The sequence below is a fragment of the Lactuca serriola genome, chromosome 6, assembly GCF_051521515.1.
Source record: "Lactuca serriola cultivar US96UC23 chromosome 6, Lser_US96UC23_V15, whole genome shotgun sequence".
Taxonomy (NCBI): domain Eukaryota; kingdom Viridiplantae; phylum Streptophyta; class Magnoliopsida; order Asterales; family Asteraceae; genus Lactuca; species Lactuca serriola.
The window spans coordinates 136,165,828-136,192,029 of record NC_136413.1 but is presented as its reverse complement, the minus strand read 5'-3'; the positions used below and the strand labels follow the sequence as shown (position 1 = coordinate 136,192,029).

The following is a 26,202-nucleotide window of genomic DNA, read 5'->3' as shown; positions in this document are numbered from 1 at the left end:
GAGAAATAATCTACATTACATGAATGCTATTTGTTGACGATTGTTTCAAGAAATTGTATTTTATGTTGAACAATCTTTTATAGATAATATACTTTATTGTAAAATGTTCAATATAAAATAGAAAATAAAATAAAAGGAAATAGGGTTAACGGTTGGCCAGTTAGTTTCACTATCCATTACAGGCGGCGTCAGCTAATCCAATCGCACGATTCCTCCTCCGCCTCGTTTTTGATGAAAAGCACGTGTGCACAGGCCGTCTCCGCCAATGCTCCACCGCCACCACCACCACTCCCATCACCTCCATCACTTTATTAACACCACCTCTACCTGAAAAAATCTCTCTCTCTCTCTCTCTCTCTCTCTCTCTACACACACACTATGTCGATCTTCTCTCCTTCTTCCCCTACTCTCTTCTTATCCACCACAAATCCTAGGGTTTCTCTATTACCTTCTACTTCTAATTCTTCATCCTGGCGAGTTCGTTCGGCTTTCCGGCGGTTTCCGTGCTTGGCGTTTTCTGCCGCCCATGGCATGGCGGAAACGGTTCAAGACAAGAAGTGTTCGCCTTCGCCATCCTCTACTCCACTACCGGTGTCTGGATCCGAACTCGGTTGCTCTCCTACATTCATCGACGCTCGCTCTGAACAAGGTATATGCGATTCCGAGTGTGTTTGTCGAGTGAATTTTACACTTGCTTTGAATGCCTGTGTTTATTTACTGTGGTAGCGTTGGTACGCGTGTGTTATGCTTTTTGTTTTGCTCTATTTCAACTAAAACGAAGTGATGGTGGGAGAATTTCGAGCGATTGATTTGTGTGATATTCAATTGTTCATTGTTCGCAATTTCTGATTTGTTTCTTCAGTTCAGTAGGTTTGATCATTTCTTTTCAATTGTAAAGAAGTGCGGTGAATCGAGTTCTTGAGCGATTGTCAAATCCTTTAATACTAGTAGGTTTGATTTATGCACATCCTGATTTGAGACAAACTAATGATGTCTGTGTGTTCTTGATGGCTTGATTGATGTCCGAGATAAGTTTTTGAATGATTGACATTGCTTAGCTTATCCAGAATCCAGATGTTCTTTTGGTTTGTTAGTGTATTTGAACCAATGCCATTTAGCAATCAACCAATCATCTTGATGAGTTTTTGGGTGCATGTTCTTGTCTTATGATGATTTGAATCTAGTGATTATGCTTGTTGATACTGTTTGAGGCACCGAATCATCATCATCACTCAGTCTTTTTGCTATGCTGCCTCAACGAATAGGGCGCCTAATTTCATATGTCTTGTTGTGAATGAGGACAATTGGTTTATGATATTTTTCATATTGTTAGATCCTTAATTACTCTTAATGTTATTGCCAAATGTACTTTGATTATGTTGTTCAAATTTTCGTGGCTTGAAGATGACATGTTAGGATTTTCTGAAATGTAAGGCACACGTCAAAGGGAGAAAAAATTTCTTCTGCTACATTTTAAATTTTAATGCATTTATAACACAAAATCGTTCAAATACGTAAGAAATCTACAATTTTGGTAATTCATAACGTCCGGTGTTCAACCATCAAAGCCCTAGGATTTCCCTAATTTATAAAATCCTAACTTTCTGTGAGGCTACTTCAAGAAATGATGATCCCAAATTCCCAATTCTGATGCTTTGATTTATGTAAAGATTCATAGATGTGTCCTTTCTGTAGGGAATCTTCATGTCAACTATCACATTTCAATGAAAACCTAAATGTGCGATTTAACTACAATGTTACGCTTGCATGTAATGTAACTCTAAACATACCTTATTTGATGCATTCATAATTTCATATGCTATTATTTCAATATAAATCTTTCATGCAGATCTTATTTTGGGAATTCAAAGAGAGCTAGAAGCTGAAACACTGCCAAAACCCATTGCTCAATCAATGGAAGAGCTGTATCACAACTACAAAACTGCAGTAAACTTCTTTCTAGGGCTTGCCCTGTACTAATCCTTTAGTTTTAGATACTGATTTAATGATTTTATACCTTGTGAGTTTTATAAAAAAAATTATCATTCTTTACTTTTTAGGTTCTCAAAAGTGGAGATCCTTGTGCAGAAGATATTGTAGTGTCAAACATGCGTGTAGCTTTCGATCGTATGTTTTTGGATGTGAAGGTTTGACCGTTTGACCTAAAACATTGATTTATCTTGACCATTATTCATGAACCTCATCTGTGAACATGTAGGAGCCATTTGAATTTTCACCATATCATGAAGCTATTCGGGAACCCTTTGACTACTATACATTTGGTCAAAGCTATATTCGTCCTTTGATCAATTTCAAGTTAGTCAATCTTTGTTTGCTATTATCAGTTTTTCAGCTCTCTATTTATTATATATATGATAAAGAAAGGTGTAAATCTTTTTTCATTCAGGGAATCATATGTTGGAAACGTCTCCCTTTTCAGTAAAATAGAACAACAGCTTAATCAGGTTCCTCATTCTCATTCCCACACTTATTTCTATTATTAGTTTATATCCTAATATTTACTTTAATTATTATTAAACCAATAGGGCGAAAATGTGATTTTGATATCAAACCACCAAACAGAAGCAGATCCAGCTGTCATCGCCTTATTGCTTGAAACAACAAATCCCCATATATCTGAAAACATAGTAAGCTCACCTCACCCTAAATTCAATCTAAAAAATATATATATTTCCTTTACTTCAAAAAAAAATAAAAACACTGTGATGCAGATCTATGTGGCAGGTGATAGAGTCATAACAGATCCTCTATGCAAGCCTTTCAGCATGGGAAGAAACTTGTTGTGTGTGTATTCAAAAAAACACATGAATGATGACCCTGAGCTTGTTGATATGAAAAGAAGATCCAATACAAGAAGTCTAAAAGAAATGGCTTTGCTTTTAAGGTACAATCAAATCTCTATATATATATTTTTTAACACATGTCATATAATATAAATCCATTAACATTTTCTTATTTGAATTTTTAGGGGTGGATCTAAAATAATATGGATCGCACCAAGTGGCGGAAGGGACAGACCAGATCCAGTAACAAACCAATGGTTTCCGGTAACATCTTAATTTATTACATAAATAAAAAATGAAATATATATTTCATATAATGTATATTCAATATTTTGTATAGGCACCATTTGATGCAAATTCACTGGACAATATGAGAAGGCTTGTGCAGCATGCGGGTGTGGTTGGACATATATACCCTTTATCCATGCTATGCCATGACATCATGCCTCCTCCACCTCAGGTTTCTTTTTCCTCTTCTTCTTGGTTCATATGTATTCTTTTTGTTCGTCACTTATATACAAAATATTATTTTTTTTTTAAATAGGTTGAGAAAGAAATTGGAGAGAAAAGGTTGATATCGTATCATGGAACAGGAGTATCAGTGGGGCCCCCGATTGATTTCCAGGAAGCTACTGTTTCTTGTGGATCCCCTGATGAGGTTTTTGTTACTTGATTTTACATTTTTATTTATTTCACAAACTTTTTATTTAATTACGAGTCAAATGTATTGCAGGCGAAGGTAGTTTATTCACAGGCAGTCTATGATTCAGTGTGTGAGCAATACAAGGTGCTACAATCTGCCATTAATGGAGGAAAAGGTCTAGAAGCATCAACACCAAATGTCTCATTGTCACAACCCACCTTGCACTAGTTCTGTCCCCTCAGGTACACACATACATTCTTTAGGGACCTGTTGGTAAATATATAAATACAAGTGTAAATTACAAATTTGGTCCCTGTCATATAGTGGAAACTAGAGGTGTAGTCTAAGGTTTTTTTTGTTAATGGTATTTATTTTATTTTTCTTTTGGGGAATGCAGGTGAAGGCTATTTTTTTTACATGACCTTAGGTGTATAGATACTGAAATTTACAGTAAGAGAAAGCGGTTGTTACATTACAGGTGGTTAGTTTTTGTTTTTGTTTTTGTGAAGAATTCTCAATGAAATCATGTTTTAAATTGGAAGGATTGGATGCTGAATGATGTACAGGTGTATGTTATGTTTTGGATTGTAAAGGGATACACCACACCTTTAGCATACACATGTTGCACCTTTTACAACCAATATATCAAATTTCTTTTTACTTTTCCCTATGCTAATTAATGCATCTTTATATCTCTCCTTAATCCGGAAGGATTGGTGCTACTGAAACCACACTTTTTGCCATGTCACATCATTATCATGTCATTTTTACCACAAAAGTGTGGTTTTTTTCGCCACACACTAGGTGTGGTGGCATAGGTTTTTTTTAAAAAAAATAAAATAAAAACACCAAATTTCATTAATTCAACTAAAGGAAAATGCATACTAAAAATAAAATAACTTAAAAAAAACACAAATAAAATATGAGTAACTAAAAACATACTACATGAAATCTTCATCCAAGAATTGTCTTCCGAGTTATTTTTGGGATCCAAATTAAGATTAATATGTTGAATCTTTTAAATATGTTTCACTAAGTCCATACAAAGATTGTGAAATGTTTCAGTGCTACGTATCTATATTTTTGTAACTGTATACTCATTGCTACCAATTTATGTTGGTTGTGTCTTGGGGATGGTTTCATGCTTGTCATGTGCATATAGCGTTTATAATCAAATTACGCAATATAATACATGCATATATGACTTATTGAAGTTTTCCCTTGCCAAAAGAAGTGTTGGTTTTTTCGATATGTGACAACATTTCTTAAGAGTTCCAAAGATCCGCTTGACATCTATTTTTAACTCTCTTGAATTTTTTTTCCATCTAGAATCATGTGGACACGAAAATGATTTAACAAACACATCATACTTAGGATAGATCACATCAACAAGGTAATAACCATATTTATATGGTGTTCCATGCACTTGAAAAAAAAACAAATCTGATGTAGAACCGTCATATATGTTGTAAAATACAGGTAAACAATTAAGAAGGTTTATATCGTGAATCAAACCGGAAGAACAAAAAAAAACATATCAAATTCATAGATCCTGAGAAGCCATTAATCCTCCACTTTCTTTATTGGAACCACCCTCCAAACCAACATAACCTCCCTCCAATTCGCAGAGGACCATCCTTCCGCCTTTCATAATCAATCACAACTTCAATTCACTACCACAAAACCACCTTATCACCACTTGACAACCTCACAATCTTTACCTTTCACACAATGGTAATGCATCAAAATTATTTCTTATTTTAGAAAAATATTTTACGTAAAAGAAGTTATTTATTTTGTCATTTTCTGTTAGATATCAAAATATTTTATGTATCTGCATCTTTTGATTGTTTATAGTTATTTAAAATATAATCTAATCAATAAAAAATGCACATTTTAGATTTGAAGTGTATTCGTTAAAATAGCTAAGAAATAAATAATTGTTTTTGATGTTTAAAAGGTTGTGAAAATACTTGTCTTGTCTTTAATACTTTTGTGTTTGGTGTATTGGTGTTGGGGTTTCCCATGTTCAACTTTTTTGTGTCCTCAAGACAAAAATACATACAAAAGTGATATATTTAAATATTACTTTCTATATTTTATGAAGGATTTCATGTGACAAAAATGAATCTCATTCAGATACTTATATGTTAATAAAATGATTTAACTATCACAAGTCACAACTATAAATGTAATAATGAAGCCTAAAGATTTATAGTAGTCCTTTTTGTAAATAACAATAACGAGATAATGTTATTAATAAAATAACAAATAAATTTAAGTCAGATTATAAAAAATAATCATATATATATATATATATATATATATATATATATATATATATATATATATATCATACATACTTATAAAGCTAACATTTTTTCTTGAATCTGATGCATTTGAAACTCCCATAAAAATTTGCCAACACCTCATGCATTTGAAACCCCAACACCCTTTCACATTCAAAGTAATTAATTATATATAATCTCATTAAAAGAAAATCACACACTCTATAAGTTCAACACCTCATGCATTTCAAACCCCCACACCCTTTCACCTTTATTATATATGTAGTTATATTAGTACATTTTTCTTACAAAAAGTCGTAATTTGGTTGAAGATATTATAATTCAAAAGTTTTCATATAGTTGAAGCATTCACGATCAAAATATGATGATTTGAAGAAATGAGTTATGTCGCATTGATGGTAATTGTAATATGATTTTTTTTCTTTCAACCAAAACAAATGAAGCTTGTCTATTCTTTCTTTATATTCAATTTCTCATTTGACCTTTATATGTGATTTGTATGTATTACTCAATCTTGAATGTGACTCTCCATACATCAATGCTTTGATTGGAATATCTTTCTCATTCTTCTTTTTCAAGAAAAACATTTTTATTGTAGGTTAGTGAAAAATTGTCATCAAGTTTCTATGGTTGAATGGTGTTCAATAAAGAAAGAAGATTCAGAAAACGGATATATGTTTTTTTTTTATTTGAGCAAAGTAGACGAATGTTAGTTTTTTCCTTTTGATTTAAATGTATATTTATGTAACATTTTTATTTATATATTCAACCACCCAATGTTTTTATTTATTTGATTGTAGTTTTTCTATTTTGATTATGTTTAGTTTCTATTATTTTTTTGTTGGGTTATCCTACACAACATATTTATAAGACAATATTTAAAAGATAACATAATTTTTAACATTTGATATGTAATTATGATGATTTATCATGATATGTTCTTCATATGAAATTAATTTATCCATATTACTACAACAAGAATTACATATGACATTTACGAAAATACATATTATATGTGATTTGTTTAACATATATATGCACCTATGTATGTTATAAATTTATAATTAAATATCTTTATGTTTAATAATTGAAGGGATTACAATGATGCATCAGAACCAATTATTTAGACGATAACAACAACAACAACAACAACAACAACAACAACAACAACAATAATAATAAATACACATTTCCAAATACTGTATTCATTTGAAACTCACACTACAACTCAAAAGTTTTCTAATTTATGTATATTTATTAGTTACAACTAAAGAGTTTTTAACTTATTGTTATTATTAATTAGTAATCACTAACAACTTTTTATTTTCCTTTCTTTTATAAGGTTGTAAAGTTTTGCTCATTAAAAACATTAATGTACTTGAATAGATTTGTGATTTAAATATGAAAAGTTAATATAAATGTTATAATAAATGTTTTAGTGTTTTTATGTTATTAAAAGTTGTAGTGTGTATTTTTCATATTTTTTATTATTCGTTGTATATATATCTTTTTTAATACAAATATTATAATAGATGTTTTTGTATTTTTATGTTACTAAAAGTTGTAGTTCATATATTTGTCCATACATTTTTTTACCTGTTATATATAGATTATCATACATTTGATATATAATTTACACAATTTTAAATGGTTTATAAAATTATCAAATAATTTTATATATCACAATGACTTAAAAATTAAAACTATAATCATCATATTATACTATATTATAAATGAAACACTTTTTCTTTCACCACATTCATTTGAAACTCCCAATTTTTTCATATTTCCATACAATATACTTAATTTATTAACTTAAATATGCTTTTAGTTGTAAACATTATCATAAATGGAAGAATTTGTGACTTATCAATATGATATACTTAATTTGTTAACTTCAATATATAGTTAAATAAATATGTAACGACCAAAAATTTCATCCAATTTAAAATTTTCGAAAACAACCCAATTCCATTAAAGTTATTACAAAAAGGTTTTCAATACAATTTATTTTAAGTATTCCCAGAATCTCATCACAATATAAACACGAGGAGCGGTAGGATCACGCCTTCGCCTTGCCACGGTCTCCTGAAGAACCTGAAAAACATTAGACCACAACTGTAAGCCCGAAAGCTTAGTGAGATATCCCAAAAATACCAACCACATATACCATACACGCATAACATATCCGATCACAGAACAGCCATGCACTTCGGGTCTACTGTGGGACTGGTCCGCCGCACCGGCCAACAGTCCACCTGGTCCACCCTCCGAGTCTAGCCATATACCTCGAGTCTACAGTGTGATTGGTCTGCCCGCACCGGGCCTTCAATCCACCTGGTCCACTCTCCGAATCTAACCACATACATCGAGTCTGCAGGGTGATTGGTCCGCCTGCACCGGGCCTTCAATCCATCTGGTCCACTCTCTGAGTCTACAATATGATTGGTCCGCCCGCACCAGGCCTTCAGTCGGCCCAGTCCACTCTCCGAGCCTCGGCACGTCTGGTCCGCCCTCTTGGGGCCTACAGCCTATCCGGACCGCTCGCTGGGCCTTCGGGACAACCGGTCCGCCCTGGGTATCTTGGCCTACAGCACAAAGCAGGACCCGCCTCAACCCAACTCCAGTCCAAACAACCATGTGCACATATACATACAATCATATAGCAATTCACAGTCAACAAGCAGATCAAACAGATCACATAACATATCATCATCCTAACCAGGATACCGACCTAACCAGTCACTAGCATAGCATCACCCTATCTCTCAGGATACCGATCTCAATCAGGTCTCTAACATATACCATCCTAGCTACCAAGATGCAAACATATCAAGCAATAACATAACAACAACTACTCGGATCTCAATCCGATAAGGGCCGGCCTTGGTGCCTTAGACCCTGTTGATATAGTGAGGATAACTCACCTCAAAACTGCCGACTGAACAGATAACCCACGCTGCTCCGATCACTGATACGATCTCCTCCACTGGACAACCACCAAAGCACTGAACTCAAAACAATATCCAACAATTACCAAGATGCCCCTGGAAACCACTAGTCAACCCTTGGTCAAAGTCAACCCCTGACTGACTCTACTCGCCGAGTCCACCCGATGACTCGCCGAGTCCCCATGCTCAGAATTCCCCCAATCTGCGACTCAACTCGCCGAGTCACCCCGAGACTCGTCGAGTCCAACAACTCTGAGTCCACTCACACACAACTCACCGAGTCATCCCTTGACTCACCGATTCACGGCTCAACCAGAAAAGATTGGGACTCTTCGACAAGACTCGCCGAGTCCAAGAACAGACTCATCGAGTCTAAGGCTATCTTCAACCTACTCGCCGAGTTGTTCTTCCAACTCGTCGATTTCCAGGTCATCTTCATCCAACTCGCCGAGTTGTTCATCCAACTCGTCTAGTCCCAGCCTATCTTCAAGCAACTCGCCGAGTCCACCCATGTGACTCGCCGAGTACCACCGGGTCTGAATCCATACAGAGGCTTTCCAAGCCATGCAGATGATCCAAACCATAGATCTACCCTTCCTAAGGCCATCCATCACGTAAAGTGGCAAACTTTACGTGAATCCAAGGAGATCTAGGCACTTAACACTCTAGGGCTAGGGTTTGGGACAAGATAGCTCCTTCAATCACTCAAGAACAGTGACTTTCATGCACTCTAGTCCTTCTCCATTCCAGATCTGAGGTAGCAACCTCAGATCTATCCTCCAAACTCAAAACATCACAAGATGTGCACCCCATAAACCCCAAAATGATGAATCTAAAAGAGTGACAGCCCAAAAGCGAGATATTACCTCAAAAGGAATCCCCAACAGCAATGAAACTCGAATCTAAGCAAAGCCCCTTGCTCCAAGCCTCCCACCCTTCAAGATTTCCTCAACAATTACCTCTTCAAGCTTCCAAATGCAATTTGATCAACTCACACACGAAGGTTAGGGTTTCTGGACTTGAGGAAGAGTAAAGAGGCTGGGGGAATGGATGTTATGTTCTTTATATAGGGCTCAACCTCTGGATTTAGGGTTTTCTCCACTCAGCACCAACTCGCCGAGTCCACCCATGCTACTCGCCGAGTTGGTCACTTAACACGCGACCAAAGTCGCGACCCTACTCGCCGAGTCCACCCATGGACTCGCCAAGTCGCTCTTTCCCATTTACTCTTTTAGCCCTTCAACTTTACCCTTGCTATTCCGGGATGTTACAATTCTCCCCCACTTACATTAGGCTTCGTCCTCGAAGCCTGCAACAACTCAACTCTTAGAAGTACTCCTGTCACGCATCACCTGGCATTAACCAGACCAGGTTCCTCAAGGCACAACCATCGAACTCGAACTCATATGAGCTAGAAATAACCATGCACCACCGAATTCCCGATCCGAGTCCAACTCTAGTCATTCTGCTGACAGAAAGACACACTCTTCAGAGCAACTCCCATGAGTTCTCCTCTTGCAATCACATGCACATGCTGAACCAGCCCTCGCACTCTCGGGTTGGGAAAACCCGTCACACTGACGACATCTCCAAACATCCCCAGGATGAACCACCACTACATACGCACTTCCCTGATCCGAATCACACTGAGAGTCCGAGACTCCCTCCCTGCATCCCTTCCGAGCCTCTTGGCTCTACACCCGCGGAATTCCTTTCGCGACCTCAGCAGACATCCCAAACCGGATGTGATTCCATTCCACTGCCGCAACCACGCTGCTCAATGACCATACTCGGATCACTCTAATCATAACTCTGCTCTGCCGCTTTCACTTGCATGAACTTGCACTCCCTCTCGGAGTTACACTCCTCTCTCATTCCTTTACCAAGGAATCCACTTGGCCGCCTTGTCACTCCGACAAGTGCCACGGTGCTCGCCCAATGCTACACCACTCCTTCATAGCGTAACCGCTATCCATCCAACACACATGCTCTGACTCTGATTAAAGGGACTCTCAAGCCCATGCACTATCTCAACTAATCAAGATCACTTCCCGGGGCCAGACCTTCTAATGCTGTCACACCGCAACATACACAATCCATATCCTCGAACCGATCCAACAATACCTGCAGAGTCTTCAGCATGACTGGACCGCCTCACCCGGCCTTCAGCCAATCTGGACCACTCTCAGAACCTTCAGCCAATCTGGACCGCTCTCAGTGCCTTCAGTCTGTCTGGACCGTCCTCCGAGCCTTCGACCTGACTGGTACGCCTACCGGCCTTCAGTCGATTCGGACCGCTCAACTAGCATTCATCATTCCGAGCTATCTCTCCGAGAAATCTTCCCATGCATACCGTTCTAGCCCTCTAGGGGTTCCGAACGCTATCTCCATCACACAACTCAATCCCGGCCTGATCCCAGACCCTCCGCAAATAAGTACCCTTGGTCTGTATTCCGCCCCGCATGCCTGCCACTTACTCATGCCAGCCTACGCTCTTGGCTGATAGAACACTGCTGAATCCCCAACAGCTCAACAATCTCACATACTCATCGATCATCCGGAGAATTTTCCAATTCTCCCCCACTTAAGGCACTGACTATCAACCACCGGTCGCTATCACCGACCTCCCAAAACAACCCTGCACAACTTCACACTTACACGCGGACTGATTTCCCACTACCACTAGCAACCATCACAAAATCACATTTCCACACTGATCATCCCGCTCGAAAGAAACTCAATCTGCAGCTAACCACTCCCTAGAAGGCAGATGCTACCCGACCTTCAGACCAATGCCAGGTTTCCACTAACAACCCCTCATAAATGATAACCACGGAATTCCCAAAACTATACCCTTAGCCATACCATAACTCTCAAAAACAACAAATACCACACCAAGAACCACACAAAGATACTAGCACATAAATAATACTCCACAATAATCATAAGATAACAAAACATCAAGGAAGAAACATACCCGCAGCTGCATCAGGCACTGCTCCGACCTCCTCTGCTGCAAGCTGAAAAGCACGACCCTAAGCCCTTGGGGGCTCCGCTCCACCCTGACCTCCACCCGTGACCCTCAAAGTGGCCGATGCTGGAGACTGAACCGGTCCTGCAGCGATCTGTGGACAGTTGACCCTCAAATATCCAACCTGATGACCATGGTAACAAATCCTCAAATCCCGAACCGGCGCTGTCTGCCGACAATCCCTCGCATAATGCCCCTCCTTTCCGCACTTGCGGCATACACCACCGGACCTACAAACTCCGGTGTGACTCCTTCCACACTTCCCACAAGTGTGGCTACTCAGATCCCCCACTCTAGAATCAACGGTCTTGGACCGTTTTGGCGCCGGCTGCAACTGCACTGGAGTCTGCCTCAACTCATGCATCTGCAACTCAATCTCTAACTCGCGCCGCCTGGCGGCCTCCTGTAACTCCAACAAGGTCTCGCACCTCTGCGTAGACACAAACTGTCTGATATCCCTCTTGAGCATGCTCAGATATCGAGACATCTGAGCCTGCTCCGAAGCGAACTCAGGGCAGAACATCGCCCTCTCAGTGAACATCCTGGTGATCTCTGTCACCGACTCCGAATCCTGCTTCAGCTCAAGGAACTCCTGAGCCAATCTCTCCCTCTCAACTCGCGGAACATAGCGAGTGCTGAACATTGAACATAGCGAGTACTGAACATCTCCCTGAACTGATCTCATGAAACCGCAACCCTCTGCGCATCCGAATATGACCCCGTGGTCAATCTCCACCAATCCTTCGCCCCGAGCCTCAATAGGTTCAGAGCACACCTCACCCTCTGCTCAGCAGGGCATGGACACGTGAAGAAACACCCCTCCACATCCGATAACCACCTCATAGCAACAATCGGGTCCTGAACTCCATCGAAGGTGGTTGGCTTCGTATTATCGAAGTCCCGATACTGAAAGCCCCGACTAGCTCCTCCCCCTGTCGCTGCTACAGCTGCTGTAGCCGCCGCGGCAACCGTCTCTGTGAGAGCTGCATAGCGCTCATCAAAATACTCAACCATGGCGGTCTTGATCGACCCAAACAGCTCCGACAACTCAGCCCGGAACAACTCAGCAATCTCATCACGCAGGATCTCACGAATCCTCGCATCCAACTCGCATGTGCTCATCTGACCGATAGCCTCGGGCGGTACTGACCCGCCTGGGACTCCCTCTCCTGCTCCCGATCCTGATCCGGACCCACTCCCAGCATGCCTCGAAATCTCCATACTGAAAACACCACACAAAATCTCAAACACTTCCCACTATCCCGGGAACCAACTCTCTCAACCCAACCCTAGAGGTCATGGTTTCCCTGATACGCGTATGGGTCCTGTGCTTTCAGTAGTACGGGCCTATACTACCTTCCACACCTGCCCATATTTGTATGAAGTACTACCACAACACCCTAGTGAAAACATGCATAACAACGCTCAACCCTCATAACTAGAGGAACACTGGAAATCTCTCATAAGGAAACCCTAGGCTACAGGCATCACAAATCAGACAACATTATCATGAAATCCTGAAGATCCCTAGCCTAGCACTAGCATGCTGTTCTAACAAAGCTCAAAAACAAATATCATGTATGGTATTTTGGGGTTACTTACTGGCTCCGGCTGATCGTACCTCCGCGTCCTCCTTTACTCATTTTGAAAACCATTTTAAATACTCTTTTGAAAACTCTCCTCGATTTGAGACTGGAGTCACACGAATGTTCCTCCAATTCACTCAAACCACGACTCTGATACCAACTTGTAACAACCAAATATTTCATACAATTTAAAATTTTCGAAAACAACCCAATTCCATTAAAGTTATTACAAAAAGGTTTTCAATACAATTTATTTTAAGTATTCCCAGAATCTCATCATAATATAAACACGAGGAGCGGTACGATCACGCCTTCGCCTTGCCACGGTCTCCTAAAGAACCTAAAAACATTAAACCACAACTGTAAGCCCGAAAGCTTAGTGAGATATCCCCAAAATACCAACCACATATACCATACATGCATAACATATCCGATCACAGAACAGCCATGCACTTCGGGTCTACTGTGGGACTGGTCCGCCGCACCGGCCAACAGTCCACTTGGTCCACCCTTCGAGTCTAGCCATATACCTCGAGTCTACAGTGTGATTTGTCTGCCCGCACCGGGCCTTCAATCCACCTGGTCCACTCTCCGAATCTAACCACATACATCGAGTCTGCAGTATGATTGGTCCGCCTGCACCGGGCCTTCAATCCACCTAGTCCACTCTCTGAGTCTACAGTATGACTGGTCCGCCCGCACCGGGCCTTCAGTCGGCCCAGTCCACTCTCCGAGCCTCGGCACGTCTGGTCCGCCCTCTTGGGGCCTACAGCCTATCCGGACCGCTCGTTGGGCCTTCGGGACAACCGGTCCGCCCTGGGTATCTTGGCCTACAGCACAAAGCAGGGCCCACCTCAACCCAACTCCAGTCCAAACAACCATGTGCACATATACATACAATCATATAGCAATTCACAGTCAACAAGCAGATCAAACAGATCACATAACATATCATCATCCTAACCAGGATACCGACCTAACCGGTCACTTGCATAGCATCACCCTATCTCTCAGGATACCGATCTCAATCAGGTCTCTAACATATACCATCCTAGCTACCAGGATGCAAACATATCAAGCAATAACATAACAACAACTACCCGGATCTCAATCCGATAAGGGCCGGCCTTGGTGCCTTAGACCCTATTGATATAGTGAGGATAACTCACCTCGATACTGCCGACTGAACAGATAACCCACGTTGCTCCGATCACTGATACGATCTCCTCCACTGGACAACCACCAAAGCACTGAACTCAAAACAATATCTAACAATTACCAAGATGCCCCTGGAAACCACTAGTCAACCCTTGGTCAAAGTCAACCCCTGACCGACTCTACTCGCCGAGTCCACCCGATGACTCGCCGAGTCCCCATGCTCAGAATTCCCCCAATCCGCGACTCAACTCGCCGAGTCACCCCAAGACTCGCCGAGTCCAACAACTCTGATTCCACTCACACACAACTCACCGAGTCATCCCTTGACTCACCGATTCACGGCTCAACCAGAAAAGATTGGGACTCTTCGACAAGACTCGCCGAGTCCAAGAACAGACTCGTCGAGTCTAAGGCTATCTTCAACCTACTCACCGAGTTGTTCTTCCAACTCGTCGATTTCCAGGTCATCTTCATCCAACTCGCCGAGTTGTTCATCCAACTCGTCTAGTCCCAGCCTATCTTCAAGCAACTCGCCGAGTCCACCCATGTGACTCGCCGAGTACCACCGGGTCTGAATCCATACAAAGGCTTTCCAAGCCATGCAGATGATCCAAACCATAGATCTACCCTTCCTAAGGCCATCCATCACGTAAAGTGGCAAACTTTACGTGAATCCAAGGAGATCTAGGCACTTAACACTCTAGGGCTAGGGTTTGGGACAAGATAGCTCCTTCAATCACTCAAGAACAGTGAATTTCATGCACTCTAGTCCTTCTCCATTCCAAATCTGAGGTAGCAACCTCAGATCTATCCTCCAAACTCAGAACATCACAAGATGTGCACCCCATAAACCCCAAAATGATGAATCTAAAAGAGTGACAACCCAAAAGCGAGATATTACCTCAAAAGGAATCCCCAACAGCAATGAAACTCGAATCTAAGAAAAGCCCCTTGCTCCAAGCCTCCTACCCTTCAAGATTTCCTCAACAATTACCTCTTCAAGCTTCCAAATGCAATTTGATCCACTCACACACGAAGGTTAGGGTTTCTGGACTTGAGGAAGAGTAAAGAGGCTGGGGGAATGGATGTTATGTTCTTTATATAGGGCTCAACCTCTGGATTTAGGGTTTTCTCCACTCAGCACCAACTCGCCGAGTCCACCCATGCTACTCGCCAAGTTGGTCACTTAACACGCGACCAAAGTCGCGACCCTACTCGCCGAGTCGCTCTTTCCCATTTACTCTTTTAGCCCTTCAACTTTACCCTTGCTATTCCGGGAGGTTACAAAATAACTTACATTAATATATCAAATAAGCTTAAAAATTTAGTGTAAAATTTAAAACCTAAAGTAAAATATCAAATAATGTTTAAAAAAATCAATTTTTTTTAACATAGTTAAAAGGAAAACATTAAATATAATAATAATAATAATAATAAAAGAACCTAAATTGATGAATCGAATTAACTAAAAGGTGTCTGAAAACTATATTCTAATAATATATTTTTAACCTGCGTCGCGTAACACGCGAGAATTCGTCTAGCGTATATATATATATATATATATATATATATATATATATATATATACACACACACACACACACATACACAGAGAGAGAGTTAGGTTCAAATATGGATTGATATCTATTGTGTGGACGTGTGGATAATGCTATTTTGTGAGGATTACAAAGAAAATATATTATTTGATAATATGAATACGTTCAATCTTATATAATTATTTTAATTATTAAGCATTTTTCCTGATTAAATCGTCTATAAACTTATTATACACTTTTTTTTTAATTATTCTCATTCTGTCAGAATATTATCATGATGTTTATTGATTCGTATTCTGTAAGAATTAAAATAAATAAAAAAACGATGAATGAGAACAAAAATGAATTAGAATTGGTGAGAATCCATTAAAATAACAATAGTTTTGTGAAATTAAACGTATTCACATTACTAAACAACATATTTTCTTAGTAATTTTCATAAAATAGCATTATCCACACGTCCACACAATAGTTGTTCATCCACATTATAACCTAGCCCTATATATATATATATATATATATATATATATATATATATATATATATATATATATATATATGTATTCTTGTACTATTTGTAGAGTGTCATAGAGTGTTCATAAAAATCAAAATAATATAATGACTTTAAATAATATTTTTAGAAAACAAATAGTTTTGTTTTTAGATAACATATTGTTTGTAACGATTTTTAATACTAGCTCTTATGAGTCATCTAGCATCGTGAATATGATTATTATTTAAAATTGTACATCGATTAGTAGGTTTGTAAGAATCCTTGAGATTTTGCTCAGAATTATTTATAGATTCTTGAATTCGTTGTATTCTTAAAAGAATATCTCTATTATGGATACAATTCATCAAGATTTTGTTAGACATAATTAAATAACTCAAGCATGAATTCGATTAGCTTGATTATTAAAAACGAGCACTATTTTATCAAAAATTTATAATCTTGTAGAATTAATAGTTAGAATAACTCAAAATGAAATTATCATGGAGAAATAAAAATAACAACAATTGAATAAATACTTTTAGATAATACCTTCTTGAATTAAGCTGGAATTACAATCAGTACATACATCTGGAGAAAGAATTATCTGAAAATCTAGAGACTTTGAACATCTACTAGTAGATAGAGAAACTCTTGGAGATTTTTTAGACATGGGTTGAAGTCTTCAAAGTCTTCAAATCTTCTAGTGATATTTGTCGTATGATCAAATGGCCAACCAATAGAAATAATTACTTGTAAGTGGTTGTCCTTGAAAGTGGTTGTCATTCATCTTTTGAAGAAATTGTCATTTGTAATCAATGACCATCTTGTTTTGATAAAGCATATCATCATAAAACATCTTCTAAAGTCTTTTGTATTCATATCATTATTGATGATAAATTTGATAATATTGGTTTATACACCATAAATACATAAATACATACACCGTGTATACTCACACAATATATACACACACTCGTATTTGAAAATCATAAATTTGATAATAGAAGAAACGAAATACCCTACATTGAAGGTATTACACCAAATTTAATGATAATAATTGCTTATTCTTCATAAGGATCATCAAAAGGGTCTTAAGCATCTTGAAATAAATCATTCTTTATAGATTTTGGAGAATCGTCAGAAACTGATGGAGTTTGGCGGATTTCTTGAAGTAACTTTTGAATTTCTTCAGGGGAAAAACTAGCAACTTCTTTAATTCTGGCAATTAAATCGATATCAGTTTGAGGAAGACTATTGGTAAATGTGGCTTCAACTTCTGGTTTTTCAATATATATTTCTTGGTAATGTTTAGTTACTGCTTGTTCGTTAGCTTGAGAAATCTTCATTTTGTCCCACCATTTTGAGCGAAATTGGCGATTAAGCCATGGAGGAGAGGAATCTTTTGCTTCTTGATAATGAAAGTCCAAGACATGATCCATGGAACTTTGAATAACATGGTGAATTGTAACATATTAATTTGTTGAATAAATAATTCCTTAAATTTGAGATATCCAGCATAAATTTCTTTCGGTAAACAATTTGGAAGAATTCCCATATATTTATACCAACTGATAAATCATCTTGGATATTCACATTTGAAGTTCAAATCAAAGAAGGTAAACCATGAATGTGAATAGTTCCAAATAAAGAATGCCTTAGTCCACGCATCTTGATAATCATAATAGGAAAATCGGGGATAAGCAAGATAACTTATAAGAGGTTTTTCAGAGTGAAGATTTGGAGCCTAATTTTTTGGAGAAATGATTTTGATAATATGAGCTTTGCTAAAAATCAATGTTTCCTTCTTTTGAATTGAGTGAACCCGATTCTTGCAATATTGCTTGATAATATTCTCGAGTTTTATATGAATCAACATAAAAAGTTTTCTCGTGGCCAAAGAGGTGATTTGTGAGAATATTAAAACCTTGATGTAACTTATGGACTTGAAAGTCTTCAAGAATTTGGACTCTTGAGAAATTTGGATTAAGAACATAAGGAGTTTTAGTAGAAGGGCTAGGAGTAACAGATTTTTGAGTTTGAGGATTGGTAAGTTATGCAAAAGGGCTTACCGTGTTGGTTGGAATAACGAGTTTTGAGTGAAGGATATTAGACTAGAGTTGTTGTGACAACCCGAAATTTTCATTCGGTCAAACCCTAAAAGTCAATCAATTCATATTATAAGTCAAGTTCACTTTTACTTGTTTTTAGGAAATTAAAGTTCGTTTGATTATTTTAATAATTAATCTTTAAACGAACGGGTGAACGGATGGGCCGTCTCGGGTCTTGAAATTTCTAAACCACGAATACCACGTAGCTTAGAAGTTCACGGCCAAACTTTTATGTTTGGTCCGTAAACTCTCCTAAAAGCCATAAACTCATGCCTTAATCATGAGTTTACTCCCCAAATTAGATCACTTTTCATTTTACCCAAAAGAGTAAACTCCAAAAACTCTCTCAAGTATCATCCAAGTTTTTGCTCAATATCTTCAATCTAGTAAGTGTTTCTAGCCCTTTCAAGTTAGTATAACACTTAATCTAGTGATTGTACATCTTTTCATCCATCCATTTATGTGTTTTGACTAGATTTCCAAAACACCAAGAACACACACTAGTGTTCTTGGACTTTAAGTTCATTTCAAGCTTCCACAAAGTAAGTACTTCTATCCTAGAGTTATTTAAAGCTTGCTATACATATTTATACCAAAGAAAAGTCCCAAGAACACCAAGAACAAAGTGTTCACGGTTTTGGGAGGCTCCCAAAACCGTAAACACCAAGTTTTGTGCCAAAGGGTGCTTTAAGGTGTCTAGATGCTTCACTATGCCTTAGGGACTTGTCTAGATCCATCCTTGATGTGTTTATCACATAAAAGAACAAGAAAACAATCATTTATATGTGTTTATGGTTTGGGGATCTCCCAAAACCGTAAACACCCCAAAAGGTGTTCAAATGTCCCATATTTACTCCTAATGCCTAGAATCTAACCTAGGCTTTTACCTTGAAGTGTTTAGGACTTGAAAACACGAAAATACATAAGTCCATGAGATTTTACGGTAGTAAACTCATGGAGAAATGGTCCTTAGACCGTAAACTCCATTTAGGAGTGTTTTGATGCCACACAACACTTCCTAAGGCTTAATCATGAAGTAGGAATGCTTGGAATAGCTTAGAAGACTTCAAAACAACAGATGGTCAAAAGGTTAGGAGATTATGGCCGTAAACCAAAGAGTTTACGACAATAAACTCAAGGGGTGTTGGTCTTTAGGGAGTAAACTCATTTTAGGAGTGTTCCTTGAACCCCAAACACACTAGCCTTTCCCTACAACACTTACATGCAATCCTTGAGACTTATAACACTTGTATAAAGTGTTTAGCATGTCCTAGGGTGTCTTGACTTGTTTATTAGTTTTTTAAAGACTAATTTGATACATATATGTGATATTATAAGTTAACTAGGATCATAGAGTGTGTTCAAGACTTCACTTGACACCTAGCATCCTGTTTTAGACTGTTCATCCCAACCACTTGCTACAGGTGAGTTCATACCCCTTAATCAATGTTTTAAATGTTTTTAAATGTTTTATGGGGGGGGGGGGATACAAGTAGAATAATGCTAGTTATTATATTAATCACATGTGATTAATATGCGACATTCAAATGATTTACTACTCATTAACTGTTTTACCAAACAGTTTTCTTCACATGATTTTCATAAACGTTTTAGATGTTTAAAACTCCTTATTAAACTGTTCATTTTACACTGTAGGTATCATTTCAAACTCATTTACAATGGTGTTTCAAACAAATGTTTCTATATACTTAAACTGTTTTATCAAACACATGCTTTCAACCCGTTTTATAGATTGACATCAAGTCAATCTTTTCTTAGATAATAATTATGTTCAAAGGTTTTACAAAACTTATTTTATGTTGTTATATTATCAATTGCATGCCTATATATGTATAGTTATATAAGCAATTTTTAAAAGACTTAGGAAGGCTATCCACCCTATTTCCTTTTTCGCGCTTGAGATGTGGTCTGGTGGGATATCGGGTACCCGTCCGAAGGTCGTTTAAATATTAGTTATATATCATGTGTACATATATAGTCATAAAGGTTCTTCCAGTTCATTCAGTACCCTTGGGTAGCAAGGGTATACCTCCATGTTCATACGTACCAGTTACATTACTAGTAAGCTACCATATGGGTAGTTTAGGAAGATACTAATACTAATACTAGAACAATGAATCATACAAAGAGTCAGTTCATACATGAGTCATAATACATAGCGAAGAGAAACAAACATAATACATAGTGATGAGAAACAAACATAATACATAGTGAAGAGAAACAAACATAATACATAGTGATGAGAGACAAACATAATACATAGTGAAGAGAAACAAACATAATACATAGTAATGAGAAACAAACATACATGCTAGATAGAAAGAGAACACACGGTACAGCTAGCACACGCAGAACATTACAGCACACTACTATACTATTACATGATTACGCTTACATGAGTACGTACATAGATACGTTTACATGAGTACATTTACATATATGATAATAGAACATACATCACTAGGTGCTATGGCATGAAACGATTTCAGGATCTAACTATACCAATAAATCACAACGCATTGTGATAGTTATATTGGGTATAAGTGATCATAGTAATGTGGATGTTCACGGCTTGCAGATATGCAGGGGTCGCGTATGGGTCCCAAAATCCCTTTGACAGGGGAGCGTCTAGCTTGGGATCTAGCCATCACATTATGCCTTATCCCTCAAATAAGGAAATATTAGTACAGAAGTAGTCACTTGTTACAAATACTACAGTACTTCCAAAATTACCGTAGACTTAAGGTAATTAGTACGGTTGTAGTTCGACACTACACCATAGTACTATTTCATTTTCCCATTACATTCACTTCGTGAACATTCACACGATGCACGGTAATGTAGAAACTATGTTTTTGGTTAATGATAGTCAGATTTGGGAAAATACACACTCTTACAAGAGACACACACACATAGATACTATATGCCTTAGTAGAAGGATACTTTTAGTAGGAAACATATGGTTTTCTAGGATGTTCAAAACGTTTTTATACTTACAGTTCATATACATACAAATACTTACATTTCAAATACATACAAATACTTACATACAAATTAAGACACTAAAATACTTATGATCTCACCAGCTTTAAAGCTGATACTCTCTTTCAAAATAACTTGTATCCTCAGGTCAACAGTAGACAGGTACCGATGCAAGGTTTAGAGAAGATGGAGCTCGTTCAAGACTCATCTTTCATTTTGATTTATACTTTAGTGTCTATTATAATTTGACAGAACACACTTGTATTAAAATTATATTATTAACGCAATGGATGATGTTGTTGCTTGTTTACTACTTTTCATTGTTGTGATACTGTACATGACGTCCTCTGCCCCCGAACGTTTCCGCCGTTCATGGTTTTGGGGTGTGGTAGATTTATATTATAGCATTGTTTATAGTGAATTAAGTATATCAGCCCATAAAAGATATACTAACTATAAATACATAGGGATTAAAAATACTCTGACCAAGAGTTTATACTTTAAATAATAAAATATTTAGTTAAGTATACGTCCCTGCATTCATTCTAAAATAAGTGTCATTAGGACAGTACAAAAGAATTACGATTGTTGGGCAACACAGGTGAACTTAGAGACATATAGTCAAAACTGGGAAGATATAGCTTGATCAACTATATTATCCGAGGGTTGACTAGCATGTGCCTAAGTGTAGTTGTGTGGTTGCAAGAAGTCTAAAATCTTACCAACAATACCACAATGAGAACAATAGAACATAACATTAAACTTAAAATATTATAGGGGTATTTGGTGTTACTATAAGTACTTTATACCCGAGAACTAAAACGGGATCTTCATTACTAAGTTGATAGTTGCTAAGTGGATACACTAAAGTATATGTAACTAGGATGTTATAGACTTAGAATCTGTGAAAATTTTGCTTTACCCCTATTCTGTGTGAATTTGGAGTTAAGGCCACTTATTCGAAGGCCTATCCTGTTTCGATTGCATATAACTGGTATGCACTTCACAAATAGGGATGTAATTAATGAAGATTTTCTAAATAATTATCTAGATAGTTCGTCTAATAATTATTTTCTTACCCCAATTCTCTCGTAGATAACATGGCTGGACTCTATCCCCACAGCAACCAGTATCTTCCGAACGAAGTCATTGTTGGTTGGTTTGGAGAAGAACCAGAGAATGATCATCCTATCCCTTTGAATGATCACCATGATGAAGACCTTTCGGACGGTGCTAACTCCGAACCCAAGGTTGAGAACCTACCCTAGGCAGCTCCCGTTCCAATTCCTAATCCTCGTCCGGCTTTTCATGGCCCGACGCCTAAGTGGGTGGAATGCTTGGAAACATGGAGCCAAGGACAAGATCAACCCATGCCATTTAATGGTGATCGAAGCTTTTACGACCTAAGCAATGGGGGCTCAGCAGACAAAATCTTGCCAATCTTGGTCCGCAGAGTGGCCCGAAATGAGATTCAAGGCAGGACAGCCATACATCAGATCACAGAAGTTGTCACCGATGTGAAAATGCATACCCTCCACACCATTCGTCTAGAAGATGCTCGCGAGAGATCTGAGAGAAATCATGTAACCCTGCTGCAAGCACTGGATGAATCACGAGCCGAAGTCATAGAGCTCCGAGTACGCCAGAGGGTGTACGAAAGACACCTACTTGATGTGGAACGTTAACTGGCTAAACTGAGAATTCACCAGAGGGATGACCGTCGCCAGTAGTAGATGCCTTACATTATTTTCCTTGTTAAAAGGGATCGTTTTTCTGTCTATGCCCGATGTGGCATTTTCTATGAAACTATTTTGTACTGTAAGTACTTTTGGTTAGGTCCTTATGCTGTCAAAAACTATCTTCTCTGGATATGATGTAAGACCTTTTACAAGGTCATTTTCCCGAACTTTTACGTCATGAATATAAAAGATATTGACAGTCGGCTCACTTCTGTGTCATTCTTTATTCAAGTACTCTTATCATACTTTCATTTGAGTATACCTGAAACATGCTTTAGTCAAGTCATTAGACTATAGCAATTTAGCTCCGGAGACATTTCCATGTCTCTTTTAGTGGTTGGATCATGTTATTCACCAACCAACGATACCTCGGCTTGAACGTCAAACGTCTTGAGACCATTCTACGAACTTACTTCCACTCAGTACTAGGACTGCATCATAGGGATGTAGGTCAAACCTTCGCGAACATACTTCCAATCCGTACTAGGACTGCATCATAGAGATGTAGGTAAAACTGTCGAAAACATACTCTTACTCCTTACTTGAACAATCGAAGTACATCTAGGGCCAACCAGAAACGCTCACAAAAATCCTTATCTTTCGTGTAATAGAATCATGTCGTCATTCGGAAACAATCAGCCGAGCAATGAAACCCCCTGACTTTCCTATGGACACCGCTACTTTCCAAGCCGCAGTTACAGCTGCCGTGACAGCTGTCCTTGCAAACCATAACGCTGTCAACGCAAGCAATACCGACGGTGGGATTGAAGATTCCGATTGTAGTATCAATTCAGGAAGTCAACAAACGATAACAGTCACAGGCTCGCAAAGCCATAACTCAGAATTCAAGAAACGGAAGCGTCAAGCCTAAGAGGGATGCAAGCAATATAAGGGAGCGCTTCCGAAGTGTAGCAAGTGTAGCTATCATCATAATAGAGCCTGCCGGGTATTGCAATGTATCAATTGCAACAGACTGGGACACATTGCCCGTTTCTGTGGAACCACCACCACTAGAGCCGGTCAGGGTTGCTATTATTGTGGTGAGTTTGGGCACTATAAAAGAAATTGCCCGAGAAGGGAGATCAAGGAAAGAACCCGCGTCCCCTTAACTCTTACTCAACACTTCACTTCCACTACCGATGCTGGCACTAGCCAGATATGTCATTTATGTGGAGAGATGGGACATCTCAAGAAGGACTGTCCAATAACAAAGAACTCGTGCACATATGGGAAGATTCTCAGGATCACAGCTGCAGGAGAACCTACTCCGGACCCACGTTAATGTAATTAAGGCGTTTCGTTGTAACAGACTTATAGATCATCCAAAACTAGTGAAACTAGCGTCTTACCTTTTGCGAGATCCCGTCGGTATATGGATGCTCGTGCTGCGTATGTTGGTCTTTTGTAGTATACCTTATTCGCAGCAATAGTCTTGTAGTAAGCCTAAAGTGCTGTAACTCTGTTGATGGTCGCATAATTGTGTTTTGTCTGTAACGTCTTATGTTCAAATCTAATGTCTTTAAATTTCCTTATGATTCCGACATTTTCTTACATCTAGATTCAATTTGATCCGCACAAAACCAGCTTCATACGTGCATCTCTTTCTTCAAAATAGCCTTTCCAGTGAAGCCGTCATATCAGAACACCGAAGTACTCATGCATGGAGTACCTCATAGTTATTTTCCTTTCCGAAGAAATCCCCGCAGTACCACTCGTACAGTACGTCAAGTTCAAATCCAAATATCCATATGGTTGATCTGTCGCTGAAGAATGTATACATAGGGGTGATATATAATCAAGGTTCTACATGCTTAGAATTGATGATTCCACTTTAACTTCTTTTTCCTCGATGGGATATGAGCTTAAAGAAGAATCAGTTATTTGACTACCTTTTCAATCTTAATTATATACGACTCGTGTACACGATATTGTGATCGTTGAACCAAGTATGAATTCTAATATGAACTTCAGGACGGAGACTGCCCAAGACTACGAGTAATCGCATCGTCATGTGAACAAACTTAGAACCCAATATGACTCCTATAAACAAATCGCCCTACAGTCTAACAACTACAGAGATACAAGAACAGTCCGGACAACTTAGCAAACTACACATAAATAGAATTGGAAGACTAGGCTTCTCACCCCGGAGAACCCCGGTCTTATTCTTCCAGAGGTCGACTGATTGCATCGTATGTACCTCGGCTATCGAGGACTCCGTCAAGATTTTTCATTAGAGATCGTTGTCTCTGCCTCGCATAGATGAATTGGTTGAGCAAACGCAAAGAAAGAATTACTTTAAAAAATGGATCTGAGATCCAAATATCACCAGTTCGAGTGTTAGGGAAGGATGTCCTGAAGACTACCTTCCGAACTCGATGCGGACACTTCGAGTCCGTAGTGATACCCTTCAGATAAGACCAATACGCCCATAGTATTCATGAGCTAAATGAGTAGGGTACGTCTTTCTTACTTGGATCAGTTTGTCATTTCTCCATGAGATGACTTACTCATCTACCCTCGTAGTAAGAAGGAACCCATAGAAACAATACCCTCAGAGGAACTTTTCGCAAAGATCTCTGAACACGAGTTTTGGAATTTAAGAGCCAAAATTTCCTAAGACACACTATTAGTAATGTGGAAATTCTTGAGTACTCTGTCAATTTATCAAAACCATTGAGAATTTGTCGACACCAAAGACGCCGACAGGAATTCACCAAATTCTAGGTCTTACAGACCTACTGTCATAGATCATCAATAACTCCTCGCAAATTACAAAAACCCTTACGACTTTGACCCAACATGGGGTGGCCCTTGACTG

General features: G+C 38.4%; 1 protein-coding gene across 1 annotated transcript; it reads left to right on the top strand.

Moving 5' to 3' along the window:
* The first annotated feature begins 101 nt into the window (after nt 1-101).
* ATS1 (phospholipid/glycerol acyltransferase family protein) lies at nt 102-4,107 on the top strand. The gene is made up of 12 exons (XM_079004649.1): nt 102-649; nt 1,850-1,947; nt 2,061-2,147; nt 2,219-2,316; nt 2,408-2,465; nt 2,547-2,648; nt 2,733-2,905; nt 2,990-3,068; nt 3,145-3,264; nt 3,349-3,462; nt 3,538-3,689; nt 3,845-4,107. Exons 1-11 carry the CDS (start codon nt 379-381, stop codon nt 3,673-3,675), a joined length of 1,338 nt encoding a protein of 445 aa, XP_078860775.1. The 5' UTR covers nt 102-378; the 3' UTR covers nt 3,676-3,689; nt 3,845-4,107.
* The last annotated feature ends 22,095 nt before the right edge of the window (nt 4,108-26,202 follow it).

Coding starts and splice junctions, on each gene's coding strand:
- ATS1 (XM_079004649.1), top strand. CDS start 379: ATGTCGATCTTCTCTCCTTCTTCCCCTACTCTCTTCTTATCCACCACA. Junction 2,317..2,407: donor CGTCCTTTGATCAATTTCAA/GTTAGTCAATCT, acceptor TTTTTCATTCAG/GGAATCATATGTTGGAAACG. Junction 3,069..3,144: donor TAACAAACCAATGGTTTCCG/GTAACATCTTAA, acceptor TATTTTGTATAG/GCACCATTTGATGCAAATTC.